The sequence below is a fragment of the Atractosteus spatula genome, chromosome 18, assembly GCF_055471065.1.
Source record: "Atractosteus spatula isolate fAtrSpa1 chromosome 18, fAtrSpa1.hap1, whole genome shotgun sequence".
NCBI classification, from domain to species: domain Eukaryota; kingdom Metazoa; phylum Chordata; class Actinopteri; order Semionotiformes; family Lepisosteidae; genus Atractosteus; species Atractosteus spatula.
The window spans coordinates 1,067,419-1,091,766 of NC_142723.1; the positions used below are offsets into that span (position 1 = coordinate 1,067,419).

Here is a 24,348-nt window from a genome sequence, read left to right on the forward strand (position 1 = left end):
GTACACGAGAGGTACGTTCTGTGTTTAAAAAATGGTTCTCTCACACGCGCAGCTTGTTGGACACCAGTAAGAGATTCCTGAGCCTTGAATGTTGAGGTCGCATAGAGAACAATCATTTAAATAATTCTTTCAAGGAAAAAAAAAACTATACCAAACAACAGCTGGGAAAAAAAGTGCTTATGGTATGTTAAACATCATGCACACAACCTCCTCAACTTAAACCATTAAATAAAGCAAACTATACATCATCTAGAGTTTTTTTTTTTCGCATTTCATCGCATTTGTGAGAGAGTCATCCACCAACTCTGCACAGTCTTTATCTTCTCACTCAATTCGCGCTGACAGCTGCAGTCCCGTTTAACCCTGCAGACGTCAGGGCCTATTCTCATCAATACAGTTCACTCGTCCCAGAACAATAAGTCCTCTTTCCACCATTGGATCTGCTTGTACAGTGCAGGCATGCATTGCTGATAGCCAGGAATTCATACTTCGTGGAGGCCACACAATAGCCTGGTTTCCAACATCTAGACCCGGCGCTCACATCCACTGAGGACTTTGTAAATGACTACCGATACGATCGTGAAGAGGCGCATCATTACGATGCTGATGATAAAGTCTTCTGAACGAGGCGGATGGAAGTGTATCGTGAATTATATGCAAATTGAATTGCTCTGGCCCACTTCAATCCTAGAAACGAGTCCAAAGAGACTTCACGCTAACTTCCCCAGCGGGTGGACGAATTATTATTTTTCTGACCTGTAGACTGGAAGACGCCAGGATTACACTGGCAGTACCGCGAAGCAAACGTTTCCATCATGCGATCGATCTTCTGGGCCTCCCCAGGAAGCCTGAAGCTCCACAGAAACTGCCTGTTAGCAGAATGAAACAGGAAATATCAGCACTTTGATTAACTGATTGACTGGATGATCGATTGACCTATCGCATTTCTGACCATAAACTTCAAATCTCTATCTGAGGACAGTTTTGCTGGGCATGTACATTTCATTGTTAAATGTTATTTTGGCCATCCGAATGTGTATTGTGAAGAGGCTGTGCCCACATGCTAGACACATTCTGCCACTGCTCGTTTTATTTCTTATTTTCATTATTTCAAGGCTGAAAGTGATGTCAGCAGGTCTACTGCATCAGTGTTGCTAGAGGAACTTCCTCACATCCCAGGCACTAGCTAGAGAGGTATCCCACTGCATTAACACGCACCTACAGCTCATTCCCTGTGTGAGGCGGCCTTAAAGACTCTTCAGCTTACCTTAAAGCCTGCACAAGGTTGAGGTCTGCAAACTCATGGAGCTCGACAAAGGCCTGCAGCACTTTAATGTTGAATTCGTCTCTGAGAAACAAAGGAAAAAAACTCATTGTAGATCAGGTGTCGGAGGAAAATTCCAGAGAACACACTGGGCAAGAGCTTTCAAAACCCTGACTCGGGTCAACGGTCCTTTCCAGGGCACAGGAAAAAAAGGCGTTCCACTTGAGCATATTTTAAACGCCGTGACATTTTACGGCCTTTTAAGGTCAGCAGGATCAGATTCGAAAGAGCAAAAACCGAACTATGTCCAAAGGGATCTAAAGTGCTTTGCTAAATGCCCTGAGAAAAGGCCGTCCATCTGAGCGAGGCTGACCTCTATGATGCAGGCAGTGCCAGCTGGACCCTGGGCCGTGACGCCTGCCACACAGGGGCCGAACAGCGCTGCCAGGCAGGCTGGAAAGGCTCAGCCAGGGCCCTCTTGCCTTTCTGGCACACAGAGCCTGGCAACGTGACATCACTGGCAGACGTGTAGCCCCACCGCTCAGCGCAGACTCGCCTGTTGGACGCTGCGGAGCCGTCGGCGTGACCCAGCCGCCTTGCCCGGCAAGCAGGGCATGCTGGGAGAGCACCCCTGCCCATCCCCTTCCCTCCCGTGAGGGAGAGTGAGCAGCAGATGCAGAACCGCGGCTCGAAAAAAGGTCCGGTTATTGCAAATTGGGCAGATATAAAAACAAAAAGATCGTGATTTTAAGTTTGGGGGTTTGGGGGGGAGAAAAAGGAATTTATCCCCAAGGTGCAGTATGATTGTCAGACGTCATAGGCAAGAGCTGGGGAAAGCTTTTTAAGAACACTGTTCTCACAGACAGCTTCTCAGCTTCTTGCGCACTTTAGTTTTTGAGATGTTAAAACCTTTATGGCCTGAACCTGGACAGCTTTACAACAGTGAAGTTTACAAGGAGGAAGGAGCACACAGGGTGAAAAGCCATAACACGAGCCGCAGCGGGGCTGGCCTGGCCTGGGGAACGGCGTGGTTATGCGATCGGCGGTAGACGGGCCGGGACGAGCTGAAACGCACGAGACGCGATCCTGCCTTCCCTGCTGCGCGTGTCACTTTCCCGCCTGTCCGTTTCTCCAGCAGCGCGTGAAAAAGGGAGAAAGAAACGGCACGAGAAGGGAAAGAGCAAATTTGCTTCAGCGAAGATCAACAGGACGCCGCGCTACACTTTCTGAAGCTGCCTCGCCCACAGTCTCCTCCGCACTAACCTTCTAATTACACGTAATGACAGGTTTCGGGGCCTGCCATGAACACAATTAGCTTTAATTGCGTAAGTATATGTGTTCCACCTATGTTTACAGTCAACAGCAACGTGGAGGGACGTGGTGATCTGCCTCCCCAGCCGGCGAGAGCGGGAAGACCGTGGAGACAGGCTGCTGTGAGCAGAGCTGCTCGATGGACTTCGAGACTTTTCTGCAGCACGGAACCTTAGAGGCCCCACAAGCTCAGAGCGCTGATTAGGGTGTAACGGGACACCGAATCCACTGTGATTATTACCACCCTAGGGTGTCTGTCTTGCGGCTGTGAATCTTAAACGTTGTTCTACGCTTGGAATACAAGCTGAAACTTTCTTGGAGTTTGTGGATGAAAGGACAATTGCAGAATCGCCTCTTAACAACATTTACAGCAGATAACTGTTGTGCATTTAGCAATGATAGACAATACCAGCTAATCTACCCGTTTTTATTTTACTAAAAGGAATGCAAAACCGAACTTAAGTGTTTTCATAGAAATTAGCCTGTGGGGCAAAAACTCAACTGACACAGCTTTATCCACAGATCCTGGGAATGGTCTAAGATACCAAACGTACCAGAACAGTGTTTCACTTAGTCATGTGTTAAAGAATTTCTGCACAATAGAAGCTCTTGTTATTTTGAGAGTCTGGAGTCCCCAGAGGTGGCTAATTTTCTTTTCGAAGATAAGAAACATCTGCCGTATGAATGGTTTGAATAGCTAAGGAAGCTGCTCAGTATCTGACTCAATGAATCCAGACAATTCATTTCCTGAATCTTTCGACCCAGATCCTGAACGCCCAGGCTTGCAGCCGAGTGTACATCACAACACGCAACGTGTTTAGTTCAACTACGTCCAAGCTGTGCTCTTCAAAACAGTGGAAAAACTCAATCTTACCGCTCTCCCAGGTAATCTCCAATAACCGTTTTATTCAAGCCCTCCCCTTTATAGAGAAACTGTGCAATGTCTTCAGGAGTGTTCTGCAAGAGGTCGTTTTCAAGAAGAAACTGGATACCCTAAGATTAAAACAGAACATTTTTAAACTGGCTTATTTCTTTGGGTCACAAAAATGTTTTGAAATGCCAGAGGTCATACAAATGCAAATAATTATCACTTTTTTAACAGCCACATGCTCTTAATGTGACAAACTGAAACGCTGCGTTATGGGACAAAGTCGAAGGACTTTTGAAGTTGCCAGCACCGCAGGTGGTCTGCAACAGAGGCCCCAGCGCGTTAACTCACAGAAACCTACTGAAGCAACTGTAAAAGTACATATTCAGATGGGAAAAACTGAAAGAAGTGCATAAAGATGAAGATAAACACTATGGGGCTACATTATGGTGCTGCATCTTGTAGTTAATTCTTACAGCTGCAGGCAGTGCAAAAACACTAAATGTATATTATCCATTTGTTTATCCAAACATAAACAAAATATGCAGTAGTCCTGTAAGTCTAATTATATCCAACTGACCTCCCACTCAACCACACTTAATTCACGCTGAGAGTAAAACTGCAAACCAAGTGCAGTAACGCAGCGCTCATTCACTCACCTTTTTGGGATCCATGTTGAATTTTTTTCTTCCCATGGCAATTTGCTTGTTCCTTTGTGAGGTTTTGCTGTAATATTAAAACAATCGTGAGGAAACACAGATTGTAGCATATTTAGCTGGAAAGGGTCTCTTTGCTAAAGCACTGTGACGGGCATTTCCAACAATAAGGAAGTCCCTTCAAGCTTCCTCTCAAGTTCTACGCGTTTACTGTGGCAGAAGAGGAAGACCCATTTCAGACACGGGTGACAGAGACCATGTGGCAGAGATGACCGGACGGCCCCATTCCTGGGGTACCAGGTGAAGAGACCTGATCCATCAGCCTGACACACCCACTGTTCATATCCATCCAGACTCCCAGCTGGCCAGCTGCACCAGCAGAACACATTTGTTTTTCCCTGTTTGGAATGAGTCTCACTGTTCTGACAATGCAGCAGGGACAAACACAGATCTCACTGATCTGACAATGCGTGACTGCACCAGGGGTTGAAAGCAAAGGTTTCTCAAGGCTCAGTTCAAAGACAGAACACGGCCATCACTTTCAACACCACGGTTAACCAATCCTGCTCCAACAGCAGAGCCACCTGCCTGCAGACACACAGACACCCACCTGCCTGCAGACGCCTGTATCATGATTAGTGCTGTCAATAGAGGTGATGAAAGGCTAATACAAAAATAATACAGCGGTGAGCCACTCTTGACTTCGTGTTCGAAATACAAAAGGGATTTAGGCTACAAAAAGAGCAGGTGTGCATCCGAGGGGCTGTATGTTGTTGTCGGTATTATTAATTATCATGAGACATCAGCTTCGTGTTTCCCTGCTGCCAACAATGTCCATGTTTCCTTTTGGAAAAGTTTAGAATCAATAAAGTAAGACTGCAGGTGAAGTAAAAACCACCAAAGCAGTGGTGGTTCAAAGCAGTCTGCTGGTGCTCACCTCTCTCCCATACAGGTCAAGTGCTCGATTTCCGTCATGACTTCTGCAATCTCAAATTTCAACCTCTGCAAAAGACACACAGAGAGTAACGCCATCTGAGGGCTTCCTCTAACCCGTCTGCACCAGGGAGCACAGAAGAGCATTGTTGCTCAGCAATCGGGAGGAATAATAACAGAAATTATTTCAGGGGTACATGCTCCTGCATTTGAATAACACAGCAGCAATATTTGAAATTCATAGTAGGAGCTTGTGAATGTCTAAATTAATGAAAGAAAATTCATGAAAGAAATCTTTTATTGAGAACAGACATTTTCAATGGCTCACAGAAGCAACAGTATTTAAATAGAAAGTTTTAAACCTAAACCTTTAGCCATTAAAAAAACATGTATAATGAAATACCTCAATGTCATCCAGAAGCTCTTTTTTCCTACGTCGTATATTTGACAGCTCGTCTCGTTCCTCTAGGGAGAGGTCCTCAGGCACTGTGAAAACAAAAACACCACTTTCAACAAATTAACGAAAATAAGGCCGGGAATTGTTGGAGTTGGTGCTACTCAGCTCTCGCAGTGAATGAGTCCATGTGAAACACACTGCCAAAACAAGCAAAATTAAACCCTACTATTCCATACAGTAACATTTCTATAATAGCTAACAGGAAATGAAAGCATAATTACTTAGCATCCTCAAAGTGCCAAAACTATTAATGAACTCCTGGAGATGGAAGTGGCTCTTTCCTCTAAAATGAAGCCCCATTAAATAAATCACAAGAACTCCGGACCAGAAGCCCGCTGTTAGTAAAACCGCAGAGCGTGGTAAAAAGACCAGTGCAGTTCGGGTTCCCTGTGAAACTCAGAGGTGGCTTCGGCCGCCCCATTAATTCAGGACAGTAGAATGAGAACTGTGTGCTGAGTAGGTTACGATATGTTTAATGTGGCAAGTGGTGCAGTGCTGTGAATTATCACTTAGGATTGCTCAGGCAATCACATTAAGCTTCAAACCAAGCAAAGTGAACTAGGTCAGACTACAGCTGAAGCAGACTGCATTTCCCCTGTAGTTAGGCCCTCCCTGCAGAATTCATTACTCTGGAAAAGAAATACAACTTCCTGAAAAGTTCCCCCCAAAAAGTTACGCTACGTCTATTGCAAGAAAATGTGAAACAAATTAAAAAATTAAATATGCAACATACCATTAATACCAACACCATAATAAATATTCATTTAATGAATCGCATTACCAAGAAATGCAAAAACAGAAACCCTAACCCATAGACGATGAATTCCATGGGACGGGTTTCCACAGCCTGCAAGACAATTCCACCAAAGTGCCGGCTCACACAGTGGTTTTGGACCTTTCTGCTGTGCATAATGCCCTTATTGTTGAGCTTTCCCCTATGGACGTACCCACGCAAGTTAACCTATAATGCACAAAGCAGAGCAGACACCCTCCTACACATCCAAAAGAATTCCCCATCACAAGAGAAGGAAAAGTGGGACCATTGATGGCAGGAAAACTCAATAACAATCCCTGCTGTGTATTTTCAGGCAGAGCGACAGGCATAAAAAAAGGCAACATGATGTGATTCTAGTACTATTTGGCGCTGTTAATTGCACTGAACATGGTCTTTGCAACTGAAATGGCAAACACAAAGAGAGGAGGCCATCTGGCCCGTTTTTGAAGATAGTTGTCAATTGGTCTGAGGATCTTGATTCTTGAAAGGAGCCCAGGTATCAGCTTCAGCAACACAGCTGGGTGGCTTGTTCCAGACACCCACCACCCTTTGGGGAAACAAACGGCTCCCGTTCTGAATTGCAGATGCACCCCCCTCATATTTTCCAGCTGTGCCCTCTGGTTGCTGTTTCGCCGTCGGATCTGAAGAAGCCCTCTGGGCTGACTTGGCTGAGCGCTTGTATCGGGTCATCGACTCATGCTCTTCTCTGCTCAAGATTAAAAAAAAACTCAGTTCTTTCCGGCTGCAAGTGTAGGACGCTCTCTTTCAGGAATGTTCCTGGACTGAATCCAGAACAGCAACACATATTTTTGCAACGCAGTGACCAAAACCTGAACACAGTATTCTAAATGAGGTCTTCCCAGTACGTTACGTAATTCTGACATGACATCCCTCCAATTCAATTCTATGCTTTGACTACATAGCCTAACATTTTCTTTGCGTCTTTATTGCTTTCCCAGGAGTATCAATCCTGCTTATCCGCACGCAGATTGCCGGGCCTGTGCAGTTCTAACTCTTCACCAGCTCTTGGTCCAACAAGGTGCCAGCCACAGCCCTCCAGCAAAGCTTGTGCAAAGCCTGGCTACCAACCGCAACATTTATTTTTATAATCAATTTTAGAAGCTCGCACTTCTTTACTTGCATTCCTCTGAAAATGATGTTTAGTTCTCCTTTTGATACGAAAAAGACCCAAATTTGATTTGAGAACTGCTGCACTGAAGCAGGGCGATTCTGAAATCAGGTTGAAGGCCTGCACTGGTCAGAGTTTGCATCTCAACATTATGGCTGATTAATATGCAGGGCTCTGGTCTATCCACATATCCCACATAAACTGCAAGTTAAAGACAAAGAACTGATCACAAAAAGTTCATCTTGGATACAAATGTAAAATGTACAGTTCCCTGGTTCATGTAAGAAGAAAAGGGATACGTGTCCCTCTCTCCAGTGCTTTCTGTCAGACAAGTAGCTGGACACTATCTGTCTTAAATTAAAATTGTATGTGACATTAAATATTTTCCTGTGCTTCTCCAAGACACTCATTCACAATTACTGTATACTTATACCACCTCTGAATTAGAATATGGCATTAGAGCCCGCTCGTTTGTCATCCAAGAGTACCATCTCTGAACTGCGTGCCAATCTATTTCACTTATGCTTCCCCCCCGCTGGAATTTCAGAACACAAACCCAGAGGCAACAGCCACATCCCTGTTCCCTGCGAGATCACACTCAAAGGGCACACAAAGTTCACAGGCGCCAGTTTGCTCCGAGCAGGCAAACACTACAATCAGCCAGCTATATACACTATCATTCTGTCAGCCTAACCCCACTAATGACTCAGCCCCACAGTAACCTGGGCTCAGTCTCAAATCATACAACTGAAGGCAAAGTAGGAACAGCATGATAAATATGACCAAACTGTTTCTCATGACATTGAGTTCCTTACTTCTTTTTCATCCAGCTGTACCACTGCAAGCTTTCCACCTGTGGTGAAAGCTTCTATATTGCAAAATTCGTGTTGGTTTTTAAGCAGCAAAGGTAAACCACACAGCTGAGATCGTTGGTGTTTCTTCCTCACGTGATTCTTCCTCGGTGGGATTTCAAAGAGGGCAGACAAATATGGCCGTTTCCTGCTGTCCGTCAGCTCCTTGGAACTGATGTCCCTTCCAGTTCAGAGATGACATTTTTTACACTCTAAACATAATCAGCTCAGCTGCCCTGGTGCTCCTAATGCAGTCATTTTAACTCAATGTTGCTCCTGGGCTGGCACATATTAAATACAGGGACAGAAATTCAACTGTACAGGTTCTGCTTATGCATCGCGTTTTATATTTAATTGAAGGTCTATGTAATGGATTACCTATGCTCTGAAAAACCAGTATAGGGCACTGTCTTCTCTTTCCAAAACTCTCGCCCTCTGCCAATATTGCAGCGAGGGCACCAGAGCGCTGTGGTCATTTAAACCAATGTGCTGTCAAAGTGGAGGTTCAGCTTCCATTTTCGTCTGCATGTAACAGTGAAACGCATCATTGGTTGCACGAGAGATAAACAAACTTAGACTTGTTTGTTCACACTCCCCAGGTAGCATGTATAACAATTAAAAGCAAATGTTGCTAATTACAGTAGGCTTGCAGTAACCAAAGCCATACATAGCCCCAGGAGGATCCTGTTACAAAGGAGAGGGTCTAGCTGCTGATAAAACACACCTTGTGTTTGTAGACCTGATAACAGTAAAATGAACACACACACCGCACACACATCAGGTCAGTGCAGGTCCTGCTGTACTCCCTACACCAGTCGGGCCCTCTGCTACAAGATCTGGATAAATCTATGAAAACATACAAGCAAACGCAGCCCAACACATCTACAGTATACTTTGAGAGCATATTCAAATTTAAACTGCCGCTTCATATAAATTAAACAAAAAATGCTGCCCCCTCCCGAAGCAGCAAACAGAAAACACAGCCTACAGGTAGAACAAAGAACTGCTTGTCTGATTTCTTCTAGTGTATGGGGAAGTGGTGAGAAAGACTGACCACAGCGCGTCAGCTGTGAAGCCTTCTTCACCCACAGACAGTGAGTGAGTCCGTGGCGTACTCGCTGAGGAATTGGCCTCTGCTCGTACCTGTAGATAAGAACAGCAGCTCACTCAGCCCCAGAGTGAAGCAAAGGGACTCGTTCGACAAACACTCCAGGACTGAAACAGCGGAGCCCGACCGCTGTAGCATCTGGTCTGCTGCAATAACAGGCCAAACACTGCAGCACTCTCTGGCTTCACTCTTGTGTTGACATTTGCCACACTACAGAACAGAAAGAAGCCTGCACATTTTACATGAAGAACAAGACATTCAAGACTCTTCCCGGTATTTACGTTTCAGGTCGTCCTGCTCTTGCTTTGCTCCCGTATTATAAAAACCGATATTGCGATCACTGTGATGTTTACGATCTGATCCGAGATTCTCTAGATTAATGCACAAGCCAGTTTCCCTAGGAGCTGCATGGATTAACAATAACACTGTAGAAACACAAAAGTCTTTTTCTTCACTGTGTGGAGAAAATCCTTACTCCTGAATACATTTAAATTTAATAAGACAGAGGCCTGCTGCAGACATAATATTGTTTTAAACCAGGTATAAATCTCATTCTGTAGCAATAAGTGAATTGTGCATATGGTATCTGCAGATCAATAGTGTTTAGACCTTCGTGAGGTATTCCAGTTCAGTTCTGACCTGCTCCAACACTGACGTCAGAGTCAGACTTAATTGCTCCACGCTGAAGGGACCAGTGTTCAGACTCATGGAGAGCAGAGAGGCTGGGCTGGTCCAGCATTCCTGGAAGGTGATTAATCACCACAATGAGTTTATTAATCACACAGACTTGGACGGCCACGAGTAGGCAAAGTCAAATAACTCCACTTAAACAGCATCCATCAGTCCAGAAAGACAGGCGACAGCACGACAGCAGACCACTCCGTTGTGTGACAGTTACTCTTTATGCAGCTGGCAGATGTCCCAGAGGCCACACATAAGAGCATAAGAAAGGCAAGAAGGACGATTAGGCCGAACAACTTCCTTTGGTAGTTAATAGTTTACTGATCCAAGGATCTCATCCAGAAATCAGGGTAGCTTGTTCCATACTCCCACGCCCCTTGAGGTAAAGAGATTGCCTCCTGCTCTTGCTTTTAAATGCCCTTCTGTGTAGTTTCCACTTGCGTCCTCTGGTTCATATTTCACTGTTCATTCTGGACAAGTCCGCTGGGTGGACTTTTGTCAGTGTCTTTGGGTCTTCGGGATGCTTGTATCAGGTCCCCTCGTAATCTCCGCTGTTCAAGACTAAGAAGGTTCAGTTCCTTCAGTGGAGGGCTCATCCCTTGCACTGCCTGATGTTTTCCTTGAAATCACATCGACTTGAAGGCTGCCAGACGCATAACAGTCTTTAATTTATTGTTAGCCATGCATTTGAAGCATACTGTTGTATAAACAGTTTGCAATTGTCCTTACCAGGACTTGTGCAGATGTCTTGTTAAAAGGAGATCTTCTTAGCAACACAGCGACCTATAAAGTGTATCTTATGGCTCTGAAACTTTAATGAGCCTTTATTAAATATTTACTCAGTGCAGAGCCCCATTGACTCAGGAAGACTTTTTGACAACTTTCAGTGCCCAGAACACCCCCCTCCGGTCTTTCATTTACACAGTTGCCCTTTTTGCACCTGAACAAATGTACTGAAACCAAATGAGCTGCACATTCCAAAAAGCTGCATTCGGACACGAGCAAAAAAAAAGTGCTCCGATAAGAACAAGCTTTTCCTGAGCCTCAGCAAAACATGCTTAACTACTGGACTGTGCAAACAAGCCTCGCCTGCTAACCACAGTGCACAGAGGGCAGTACTACAGGTGGCAGCCGTGTGTTAACACCTTCATTATTCAAGGCCATAGGCTAAGCACTTGTGCCACATGTTCCTGGACAGTGCCGCTGTTATGGACTGTGTCAGGTGCTGTGTTTTGTAAACGAGCTATTGGTCCTGCAGTTCAGAGAGGTGACGAGGCCATGTCCCTTCCAGACAAACCTAGAGGAGTGCGAGAGTGAAACACCTGCATGCCCTCACCTGGAAGGCAAAATAGTTGCAACAGCCCGAAGCAATGAAACTACAGCAAAACAAAAGCGAGCAGCGTTCAGCCAAGAGGAAATACGGTCAGCTTATGCGAAGGGCTTTCACCATCACGAGCAGAGAGCAGGCCGTGACCCTGCGCATCACACAGGGGGCAGACAAGCGTGCTCAGCCACACAAATCGGCCCGCTTTTAAAGATTCATCAGCAGGTGGGAGAAATAAAAGAAGGATCTGCTGTCACATCAGTCTCATCTCCACTACATCGCTCGTTAACGGGGCACAATGGCAGGACTTCAAAGCTGTATACGACATTACCTGCTGCATGCAAATGTCACAGGAAGCTGACAGAGGAGAAACTGTGCTTCAAATGTGAATCAGTGTTTCATGCTCACTTTTTTTATTAACGTGCACAATGACATCTAAGAGTGGATTGAATCCTAGGTGCATTTTTATAGTTCCTCATTTCCACCTTCCACTCGACAAACTGAACACCTGTGTTTTTTTTTCACAGAAGCCTGACAGAAAACATGTGTACCTTTGCAAAGTGTTTCTGCTTCCGTGAGCACACGAGATGAAAAGGATGTTTGTCTCTGTGGGAGTTTTGGAATTTCTTGACAGTTTTTTTTTACCTGTAATGCTAAACCCTTACCATGAAGTATCAATTAACAAAAAAACAGACCAACCTGGGCAGCACATGCAACACACAGGGAGAATTGTTCACTAGTTCCTCAGGTTCCTTCTGCATTTTGTACAATTCAATTACTTATGATGCTGCAATATCAATTCCAGACATAGACATGCTTTATATGGACAGTAGGCAAGTTACAACAAGCAACAGCAGGGTAATCCTGTCAAGAGAGGATCAGAGAAGTCCTGCTCGTATTAAAGATAAAATATCAAGCCACGCACCATGTTTCAGAACTACTAACCCGATCAGGCAAAAAATGTTTACATTTATTTAAAAATAAAATATTTGTTACATTAGAATACACTGGCTAAACTGGACTGCATTCCAGTGCTACATTTTAGTTGCTTATGTAGACACATTCCGAAAAATGAATCTGCCAGTCTCTGTAGGAACAGCATCTATCTGCGAAGTACCACTGGTGATCATGTGGTCTTAGATGATCAGTGAAGTAGTCCTGCTGACTGAAAAGGGACTGAAATTGTCATTACGACTAGATGGCAGGCGCTGCCTGAATTCTGCTCCCCTGGCAACAGCTCAGACTCCTTTGGCAGTTCCTGGTCGTTCAGGGGTTTCGGACACTGGGACACCACGGTATGTTGCGTGACTCCCTGACAGACCAGTTTGTCTGCTTCAGCCTGAGCACATGCCCTGAACCGGAACAGCCTTCAATCACGCAACAATGTTTGACTGTGTCCATAGGGCACTTGGAAACAAACAGCCCGCTGGCGTTCCCTGGAGGCCTCCTGTCGCAGTACTAACAGACCGGCCTTGCTGAGCCTGCCTGGCCTGACAGCTAGGACCTCCGAACTCCAGCACTTCTGCACGGCTTCGGAACCGCTGTCCGAGCCCCACAGCCTGTCTTGTGGAAGCCGGGCCACAGTTTTGTTTTTATTTCCTTCTTTTTTAATCTTTCATAAACTCCCGGAGCGAGTGCAGGAGCACTGTGCAAGGCTGGTCTGATTGTGTTGACATCACTCAGCCGGAGCAGTCCTGACGCCACCATGAGCTGTATTGACATAAAATGAACAAAGAAGCTATTGTGCATGGGGTTTTTTTTTGGTTCAATTTTGTTGTTGTTGTTGTCGTCTGTTAAAAGAGACAAACGCCAGGCAGATGGAGCTAGGCGGACAACCGCGGCACCGCGGAGCTGGCAGGGAAACCTTGAGAAGCAGCCCCACGTGTCCTCCCGATGTCCGCAGGAGCCAGTGTCCCCACGCTGCCCCCTGCAGGCCGCATGCCTGTGGTCTGGTGAAAGGATCGAGGGGCAAAGCTGCCGTCGGGAGCTGCGAGGAGGCCGAAACCGGCCGAGGCTCCAGGCACGGGAGCCAGGACGTTCATCAAGATCCACAAATCAGACAGAGCCCAGCCCAGCCGAGCCGAGCCACACTCCCCCGCAGTCCTCTCTGACTCACTCAGGAAATGAGTTCAATGTCGTCGTCCAGCAGCCTGAGAGAGAGCCATGCTCAAAGAGCAGGAAAACAGAGCAGTGGGAATGTGGCTCCTGCTTCCACTGGCCTTCCGCAGTCCAGAGCAGCATCTGGAACCAAGCAGCTGGACTTCACCTGCCTTGGGATGTAAGGGCAGTGAGAGCACATTCAAGACCTACTACTACTTATAATAACTAGGATGACCATTTTGTGTGGGAAGATAAAGTAATGCATCTTTGTTATCTAGACGATGGGATAAGCACTATAACCCTTTACTTCTAGAAGATACTCACTGTGAGACGTCTGATTCTGAGATGACAGTCCCCAGCGCAACTGCCGGTTATTAAAAGGACTTGGAAAAAAAAACCCCATTAAGCTAAAAAAAGAGGTAATTGAAAAAGAAACTGCTTCTAATTTAAAAAAATCCCAAGACATTAAGCATACAAAAAGTCTTCTGTCACACATGTTAATGACTAAGGTGCTTCTGGAGCAGCACACTGTGAGAAGAGATAGTGTCTTATTCTAACACGATCAACCGGCAGAGTTTGACTTAACCTAGTAGTTCAGATGCAAAATGCTTGCATGATGGCTCCTTTTAATAATCATTCTGATCGAGTTTCGAGAGACCAATTAGAAATGATTAGCAGGCTCGAACAGCTCCAAACGAGGCACTGCACACATCTCTGAAGACCTTTTATCTCACACAGTCATTTTCCCTGCCTGCTCAGTAAAAAGTGAAACGCTGTCAAGGCAGAGACTGTTGAAACGTATTCAAATCCACTTGCTGTTCCACACCTAAAACCAGAGACCCATGTTTCTCAATACAACCTCTGAAAAAAAGTAGTGGAACAAAAGGCCATTCTCGCGCAGATCAGAAGTACATTTCCAGACGTCTTAAAAGTTGCTGCCCTCCCTGCTAATAAAGCTGATCTTGGCCGCTTCCTCGCGACACGGCTTGGCGTCACGCTCACCGCAGAGGGCCAGCCTGAGCAGTCTCCCCAGACCCCTTCGCCACGATGGAGGGCACCGCTCTCACTGCCAGGAAAGATCGCTGGCTCGGACAGTCGGACTTGGCACTGCCCGTCGACACAACATGAGGAGCTCATCGTAAGTGTGCTTTCCGAGAACAGAACTGCACACCCTGAGATTCTCGCCATCTCCCCAGTCCTCCCCTTGTCCAGACACTCAGGTACGAGGCTGGTGTGAGTCCCTGTCGGGTCTGACCAACAAGCCGCCCAGCCAAGCTGTCGAAGCTCATGCTCTGGCTCGGATGAGGCCCTCAGATCAATTAACTAACAAGCAGCCGGAAGGACCGGACAGCCTGCTCTCGTTTATAACCTTGGTTAGGTTCTCAATGCATGAAAGCTGTGAGGAGGGAACGGGTCCCTTTTGAATGAAGTTGTTTTGTCAGTTGGTCTTTTATTAGTGTGAGACTCACAATGTGCTATTTTGCTGGTAGACTGGGGTTTTTACGAGTAAAGGTTTTTTTTATTTCAAACTAAAACAAGCAACAAACGTCATGCGGGTGACAGAGGGAGAGGAGAGACGAGACAGAGAAAAGAAGAGCAGTGTTGTACTTCTTATGTGTAGTTTATTGTTTTTATTTTAATTGTGTTTGTTCCAGCTGGGAAGAAAACTCCAGAACCCAACATTAAATGGAATTCAGTCCATACATTGTGCGTCACTCTGCCTTGTTAAAGAGCATTACAGGACAGCAGGCCGTTAGCGAGACCTGCCACACCTGGGTCATAAAGAAGCACAGTCTTGTCTACTGCTTGTCACATCCCTGCAGTAGTATCTTCTCATGCACTCAACTGCCTATTTGAGAAATCGGAGATGCAAATATCAAGCTTCAGAATACTTGCAGAGAACAATGATTACCCCCATCTGCTTAGAAAAAAGACCCACACCTTGACTGCAATACTTTGCTTACTTTAACAAAACAATTTTACAATTAAGAGTAGAAAATGCCTTACCAGTCCATTCTCTCTGCTGCCTCTGGAGCAGCCGGCAGCAGACCTGTCTACACACCCTCACTTACAGCCCTGAAGCTCTCGATTCCACTGTCAGCAGGTGGCTTAAACAAACACACCCCCAACAAGCCCTGCAACCGTCACCTGACATTTTACTTTGCTTTGGCTATAATGGCCGTGCACCTGAGAGGGTTAATGTTTATCATTAACCCACAGGTCTGAAATCGCATGACTGTGACTTTGAGGACTGCAGTCCATGCTCAACATGCAGAGGGAGTGTTAACAGATAAGGCTTTTGTTTTCTCAAAGCATACCATACCACTGGAGAAACAGGACTCTTCAGTTCATCCCAGCTGATCAGAGCACAAGAGGAAAAATCCACACAACCCGCAGTCGAACCCTGAAGATCAAATACTTGCGGGAAAGCATCCCTTTGATATCTTTCATTCATCAGTGTGATGAGCTGATCTGGCTCATAGCAGCAGCAACAACAACAACGTAGTTTATTTTCCCAGGGGAAGGACTTAATGATCAGTGATCAATTTTAATAAATCTGCGCACAGAATTGGGGGGGGGGAGGGCATTCAGAAATCTGCAACAGCAAGGACTGTAACCCAAAGTAAAAATCCCTGTCTGCAGCCTCTCCAAATGCACAGGGCTGAAGGGCCCTCCAGTTATGTGTTTCCAAGTTGATTGTGAAGCCACAAGGGATCTGGGCGCAGATGGCCAGCGCACCATCGCCGGTCTGGTGTCAGCGGCCCATTTCCACAGGAGCAGCAGGACGGACTGCCAGGCCCGTTAGTAAGTCACCTTACTAACACGTCGCTCTTCTGAGGTTTGGCTCCCAGTCAGATAACACAGCTACTTTCCTAATTCCGCCCGGTCATCCTATCAGGCTCAGATTCCAGTTAATCAGCTGAAAGTAATGCCTAACTTGGGTCAAAAAAAAAACAGAGTGCAAACTTTCTTGCAGACTGGAGAAACTAAAGTTAAAGCAAACATGAATCCGTAGAAAGGGTTTAAAAAGAGTCTCGAGAGCTTGAAAAAGGGGTAACTGTCGATTTCAGGGCCACTTTTATGGCGCATATGTCACAAAATAAACAACACACTCCTATTATCCACATGGACAGAGGAACAACAAAGTGGCTTTAAATATTAAAGGCAGGTCAACAAAATGACTTAAAGGAATCACAGTAGCTCCAAGCATGTTAATTTAGGAATAATCTATTTTTCCCGGGTCGAAGGTAATGGAGACTTTATGATTTAAAACAAATGATTTGGAGACTTCAGTGGTGCTGAATGTCCCAGTAATGAGGATACACCTATTTCCTGCAGCTTCAGCAGGTTTAACAATCTGTGATCCTGTTACATAAGTGTTCCAGCCCTGCCTTTTCCTCTCCTCCGCTTTCCTCTCCAAAAACCTGCAAAGAATAAATCTCGGAGCAGGAATCCTTGAACCGTGGGCAGGAAAAACAGGGGGTGGTGGCTCGGTGGGCTCAGAACCAGTAACGCCGCAGGCCTAGACAGCCCCAGGGGAGAGCAGGAATTCTTCCTTTCCATTTAGGAGAAAGAAAATTCAACTTCAGATTTGTCTAATGTCTCCAAACCTCCCCCCCCAACAGCCTGGTATTGTTCACAGAAATCTGCTTTCGTTTAGGTCTGTTCCTCAAGCGCTGCATGTTTAAGGCCAGTTAAATGGGTTTGACCGGGCCCGCGCTTCTCCACACTCGCCGCTCAGAGCTCCCACACACGTATGCAAACAAGCGTGCCTGTCCTGGGCCGTCGCGCCAGGGCTTGGGATCCACATCCCTGCCGGTTGAGCAAACACCCGCCGAGCTCGGCTCCTCGGCCCGCTATACGGTTTCCTTACACTTCAGGTGTCTGTGGAGACACGGGAGAGATGAGGGCTCCCTCTCCGGCCCCAGCACAGGGGTACCACGGCTGGGCCGCTTGTCCCACACTCCCACCACCCTTCGGGTAAAACACAGCCTCCTGCTTTCGGTTTTAAATGCACTTCCCTGTAGTTTCTGCATGCGTCCCCTGGCTCCTGTTTCCCCGTTGATTCTAAAGAAGTGCACTGGGTTGATTTTGTCAGATGTGTAATACTTTTATCAGGTTCCCAGGTAACCTCATTGGTCCAGTTCCTCCAGCCTGTCCGCGTAGGATGTTCTTTCAAGCCCCAGAATGCACCTGATTGCCCTCCTCTGGACCCATTCCAGAGCAGCAGTATCTCACATGCCAACCGAAACTACACAATCCACCGTCAACAACACAAGTCAGACAAACTCTGCAGCTCCCTGCTGTTCATCTGTGTGCAAAGTCCAGGTGGCTGAATCACGACGGAGGAGACTTGCATCCAAGCGTCCCGCTTAGGTACAGCTGCTGTTTGAGCGACGCACGTCCAAGCCAGCCCGGACTGTGACATGAAGAAACACAAAAATGCAAACCAGCAGGCCGAGAAAGTGATCAAAGGAATGCTAATGAAGATCCACACTTCCAGATCCTTTCGCAATAAAAAACAGGAAACAAATTAAAACTCACTTTGCACAGAGCTTTGATCCACTTCAGGATTTACAACCTGCAGGCTCTTGTATAAACAGTTCTGCCAAGGCAGAGAATTAATGTCTTTAGCATTATTGGTATTTCTGACTTCTGCCAATGCAAAACTAAAAACCGAAACAGGAACAGAATGAAGTACAGCTGTACAATGGGAGTAAGTTTCACAGAACAGTACAGACATTCATGATGTCATTCTGTGTTCATGGTGTTGACTGTTTTTACCAACATAGCCGGAAAAATGCTGAACAAGACCAAAAGAAAACAGTGAAATCACTGCAATGGATGAGGCGCTTTCTAGAATCTTAGTTTCACCACTGCATCTGGGAAATGCAAGAGATAATTACTACTTGAATGTTATCTTCTTTATTCTTTCAGAAAATTAAACATTTCACAACATAGGGGAACATTTAAAATAAGTGCAGAATTGATCGTTTTAAGAAAGCCATTTAGTACTGGGAGCAAAGCAGGATAAAAAAGTCCACTGAGACAATTTACAGACATCAGTTAGGCAGTTGAATAGTAATAAGAGAAAATGTCCATTTTCTCTGGAAGGAGAACTTTAAGTCAGGAAATAAAAACTGAGCTTAACAGCGCTCATAATCTGATTCCTGAGCCAAAAATAAGAGAAATGATTGAAAATGGGTCTTGTAAAGTAACACACCCACCTACAGTCTACATATAATAATTCTCTATACTATTTTGGTGAAGCTGAACGTCCACATGGCCCTTATCTGCTACATTTCACTGAAAGATAAAGAAGAATTCCCCAGGGAAAACTCCCACAGCTCCCAAGGCGTCAAGGTCTCAATAAACACACGTTTAGCCGTCAGCAAAAAAATACATGTAAATCAATCCCGACAGCACCGCGCGATACAGCCACGATCCGACATGCAAAAGCGCTGTCGGGGACTGCAAACACACAAGCACATCGCTTCAGAACACTTTTTTTTGTAACCCAGCCCAGAAGAGTACTGTAATTCTGTTATCGGGTTCACGAGTGGAAGCTGTTGTTTTGAAACTGCCCGCAGCCGTAAGGAATACGCAGAAGCGACACCGCAGCCGACGCACAGCTCTCTGCAGCCCCGGGACCCGAGCTGTCACAGCTGAACCGGGGGCAGGCGTGCACAGCTCCCCCCCGGCTGACTGGCAGAGAGATACACCGCCCTGCAGTTTGCCACTTCAACAGACCTGTGCTTTGTCATTAGCCAGCCACCCCAGTGAACCAGTACAACTAGTGCCCACACTCCACACCATATGCTCAGCGGCTCCTTGATACAGCGCAGAGCTCTCAGCGGCTGTGTGGGAAGAGTGAGTAACAGGCTGGCATTAAAATTGGGCTCCATACCATCCAAATGTCTCCGACTCTTCAGTCCTTTTGAATTCGTTATCCTGTTGCTTCGCTTTTTAACCATCGTCTCCCAGGGTCTCAGCTGGAGACCCAGGCACATGCTGCTTCTTTCAGCGGGAAAAAGGCAGAGGCCTTCCAGAGAAAACAGGGCTTATCAGAGGGCTAGACCGGGCTCTGATTTGACTCTTTCCCCTCATGCCTCTTGTTTTTATTTATTTATTTTTACACGTTTACTAGGCTAAAACATCCCGTTCTGCACTCTCTCACGTTGTCTTAAAAAAAAAGTATTTTCACTTATGGCCTAAATCGTCCCAGGCACTCACAAACTCAGTGGAATGAGACAAGAGAGCCTCAAAAGCCCTGTGATCTCGCTGTGTGGGTTAGAGCGCGCCCTATAATTTACGGCACACTACCAAATGGCTCTGCTCTGCCAGCAGTTTATCACCGCTTGAAAAGAGCTCCCGCAAGAAACATTAATTAGGAGCTTGAGACCCAGAACACTGATTCGCGCTTGTTCCTGATGGAAGACGACAGCGTGAGAGAGCTCCTGTCAGATTCCTCGTTTTAAAAACCGGCTCTTATCGTAGTTTTGTTTCTTAAAAAACAAAACAAAAACTGTGCTGGTTACTTAGTCACAGAGTTTCGCTTCCTTCGCGGCCTATCGACGTCTCATCAGCCCACTTCGCCGGCGCCAGCAGGGGCACGATTCCCATGCCAGCGGGGTGCCCCTGTCAGCAAGCCGAAAACAAGCCTAGCACGGCACAGAACCTGTCAGCAGCCCAGCGGCAGCGCTGAGCTCGCTTCTTCCCTGCCCCTCGATCCCCACTGTCCTGCTGCACCCCGGATCCACCTTCCTGGCAGTACGTCGTTAGGAGGAGCAGGAGGAGAAGGAGGGGTAAACCGGCAGATAGCTCAGATCTGTGAGCAGAGCGGACGGCTCCTCACGGTGCACCACAGTGCAACGATCTCACGAGAGATCTGACCTCCAGGCTGGGGCTCTGCCTGAATCAGGCGGTACCAGGGGGCTTCAGCCCTTCTGTGCCCCTTACAGACTGGCACCACAGCTTCGCCCTCATGCTCGAGGGGGAGGTGCCGCAGGGACCTGGGCTGGTGTTGCCACGGTCCTACGCGTGGTTTCTCACGGCAGTGCCCATCACAAGACCAAAGGCTCTCCCGCCCCTGGGGAGCCTCCTTCCAGAGCACAAAGAGCGCTCTGTGCCTTCACGCACCAGCAGAGGAAAAGCAGCAGCTCCTGCTGCAGGACAGGGGGACCAGCCCCAGCGGAGATCTTCAAGAAGGCGCTCTGTGAATCGCGCTGAGCATCAAGCATGCCGTGCAGAGGCAGTCTGGGCTACTGGAAAACCTCTCCCTTCCAGGGCAGTCGAAGACTTCTCCTTCTGTGCCCCAGCCTCCCTATGGGAAGCCAGCGTGACGAGCAGAGGCCTTGTCTCACCGCTGGGCTTCACTGCCAACCACTCGCTGAGAGGACAGAGCCACGGCCACTGGCCTCTGTCCTGGGCCCTGCTGATCTCCTAATTACAGTCGGCAGCATCTTCAATTCTTTCAGGACAAGACGCCAAAAATGCCCCCTCAGCTCTGCACTCTTTTGATCACTTTTAGAAGGTGAAGGATGTCCATTTTCTTACCATGACAAGCTGCAATGACTTGGCCCCCAAAACAGAGTACTTCCGTCTCTCACGTGTTTTTGTCAGCTAAATCATGTCTAACTACATCAGCCTGAGTCCCGGGAATGTGTCTAACCATTTTTGACTGGGCTGTTACTGCAAGAGAGACTGTTAGGCCTGCATCAGCAAACACACTTGTTGGAAACTAACGGATTGACAGTAAAGCAACCCACCAGGTTGTAGAAAGGGCACAGATCTGTTTTTCTGTCATGGCTGACTAGACCATAGCAGTAATTCTTTCTGTATTAACATATTAACAATGTTCGTGTTTAAATCCATGTTACCTTGGTTATAAGTCCAAGTCTGCCTGCGTGTGAACATTCTGTCTACTCTAAGAGACGGGAGCAAGTTCTGGTCTCAGGAACTGAAAGATAAGGGCTCAGAGTGACACACACACCCCTTTCAGAGAAATTCGCCTGAGGATCTAACTGCAAAGGTGTTGATGAAACACGTTCCCTTAAGTGCTCTTCTTAAGGCTCATATCTGTAAGCTAGGAGTTGCTGGTGCGGTCCCGGTGAGCTCGGACGGGCCAGACCTCCAAGCGGGCCGCTTCCTGAGCTTCGGCCCAAAAGTCAGGACTGTTGAGGAAGTGGATTGAGCCGAGGAGGAGGAATGAAATGTGTTTTTTTTGTCACGCTTTTTCTCCCCTTGTCGTTTTAAACGAATCCATGAAAAAGTGTCGCAAGTTAACTCTTACTAAAGCTCAGGCTCTTGATATTAAATTCTTACTGCGATAACCACAGGGCGGCAGAGAGGACTTCGGTGCGGGTTCGTGTTTCGCAACAAAGTTACAGGGCCAGAGGTCGCAGGTCTGCGGTTAGTAAGGTTTCTCAAAAATGGCCAAGCGGAAGCTCACGTTTTTGCAGGTTTGAAAAGGGGTTACTGCAGTCAGTTATTCACGGGGTTTTCAAATCTAGTTGTTTATCTACTGTTGTTTATCTAAAAAGGTATGTACCTTTTTTTTTTTACTCTCGGTACAGTTCACAGTGCCGCCCTGTGTCACCTCGTCTGCACCTGGAGTCTGAGCAGAAACAAACTAGGACTCAGGACTTGGGGGTGATGTTAAAATCACAATCCCGAGTTGCAAGAGTTACACGGCACGTGCCCGTGAATAACTGCTGTACACGTGAGCTAGCGGGGGGAATGGTATGATCACCCCATCGCCAGCGACAGCGGCCGGATTATCAGCCACATAAACGAACTGTCGATCAGCGGGATCCTGCCCGTGAAATCGTGCAGGCGAGGCGCAGACCGGAGCCTGCAGCTGCCTGCGCGTTCGCTTTGAACTGAGCTTAGAGACACGAGCACTGCCTGACGGTGCATCAGAAAGAAACGGCTTGAGGGGGATTTGAGATCTAGGCTATAGCTATGGAATTGTGCACACGGACTCCACCGCTCCCCCCCCACCGCAAAGAGGCGAGGAGCACTGATGTCATATTCCTTCGCGCAATGCAACAGATACATTGCAACTACAGCACATCCATTCCGGTGCCACGCCAGCCCGTTCAATTAGACTGTAGATCGCGCCGCCGCAGCCTTCAGTTAAAACGCGTGCTACATCTGGATTCCCCCTGAACGACCGAGCGCATCGCTCACAGAGCCTGTCACAGTACTGACGTGTTCGCATCGATTTCATGCCCAGCGGGAGGTTTGCGTTGACGGGTCAGAGAGAATCCGTGTAGGATTTAGAAGAAAGCATCGTTCAAGTCCTAAAAATGGGTCGGATATGCATCATCAAGGTGAGGCTGCACATAGGTGTGGGGGAGTCCCCATTACCTGTAACACGCTTTGAGTGGAGTGTGTGGAACAGCACTATATAGGTATAAGGAATTGTATTATTATTATTATTATTATTATTATTAATAATAATAATATTATGACTGACTATGCATAAACGTATAAAAATAATTGTGGAGGTCTGGGCTAAGTGTAGATCCTTTACCGTGACAGCTGAATCTGTCCAGGGTTTTAGGGAACAGAGCACCTTTTCATCACTGAAAGAACGGAGCTTGAAGGGCTTTCTTCTTTCTCTCCGGCTTCTCTCCGGACTCAAACCTCAAAACCGGAGCGGCGACAGCACACTGTAGCGGCCCCACTGTAGATCCAAGAGCTGGCCCCGACCGCCCCCCACAGGGGCAGGGTCTGCAGATGCAGATACCCGCCACTGGCTGGAAATCCAGATGTGCAGGGAGAAGGAGGGGCGCGAGACATGTCCCTCCCAGGAATGTAATTGAATTCAGATGTCAAACGTCATTTACGGAAAAAAAAGCAGTTCTGTTCGCTGGGGGACACTCTGACGGTTACTTTCTGTGCAAGCTGTGGAACATTTTAAAAGGACGACAGAGTATCCAATGATATAGGATAGACGTACTTATATAGATAACAGAGGAGAGAGCCTATTAATAGTCTGTAAAACAAACGTTGTACCGGTGTGGCCGCTTCTATAGCAAAATACCATTGGAAAATAATCGTGACTTCGTCATCAAGCGGTACTTATGAGGAAAAACTTCATTTCAACAACCTGCGACAGTCCTCCTTTAGAATGACTGCTATTGCTAGTTCAGAAAACAAACGAAGGGTTAAAATCATACACAGAGCTCCACTGTACTATAACACTTGAGAAATATCATAACACACCACACGCCAACAAGCTGCAGTACAATGACAGACAATAAAAACCGCACATCGCTTACCCGAGATGTCTTCTTCCATCTCTATCGGGAAGGAGTACAAAGTCCACACAGAGGAGACAAAAACCTTCTTAAACCTCCCAGGACATAAAATAATTCAGAGGAAAACAGCCGGATTCAATAGCGAAAAAAAGGCAAGTACAGAATCAATCCTCTTAACGCCGGGCGGATGAGGGATTCTGCACACACACACACAAATAATTTGTATGTATTAAAACTGGAGCGTATTCAACTAATACCAAACGTCCGGAAGCTGTGGGATCGCCTTAATCGGAGGTATAGATCCTAGATCGTTCAAGTAGTGTTTTAAATAATTGTGCAGCGGCGAGACGCAGGCGGAGCGCCGTGCGGGTCCACTATGTGTGAGCCCCCTCCGCCGGCGCCGCTCCGCTTAGCGGCTACGTCACCGCCCGGCCCCGCCCCCGCCGCGGCGGCAGGCCGGGCCCGGCCCCCGGCACGTGACGCGCGAGGCCGGATGCCGCGTCCGCGAGGACACTTGATTGGACTCTGGGGGTTTGGTGAGACTGGAGGGTGCAGTGTCACACAGGGAGAGGTACTGACAGATGCCTGCCTTGTAATGACACGAGTATTGGGGTGCACGTTGT

General features: G+C 47.0%; 1 protein-coding gene across 1 annotated transcript in view; it reads right to left on the minus strand.

Annotated features, from left to right (window-relative positions):
* Positions 1–24,108, minus strand: part of cyth3a (cytohesin 3a) — a 34,051-nt gene extending 9,943 nt beyond the window's left edge. Inside the window, exons 1-7 of the mRNA XM_088936548.1 lie at positions 23,747–24,108; positions 5,436–5,518; positions 5,037–5,101; positions 4,103–4,169; positions 3,450–3,568; positions 1,268–1,348; positions 757–869 (exon numbers count right to left, since the gene is read on the minus strand). Of these exons, the coding sequence (XP_088792674.1) occupies positions 757–869; positions 1,268–1,348; positions 3,450–3,568; positions 4,103–4,169; positions 5,037–5,101; positions 5,436–5,518; positions 23,747–23,765 (547 nt within the window). The 5' untranslated portion in view covers positions 23,766–24,108. The remainder of the gene's footprint in view (positions 1–756; positions 870–1,267; positions 1,349–3,449; positions 3,569–4,102; positions 4,170–5,036; positions 5,102–5,435; positions 5,519–23,746) is intronic.
* Between the last annotated feature and the right edge of the window lie 240 nt (positions 24,109–24,348).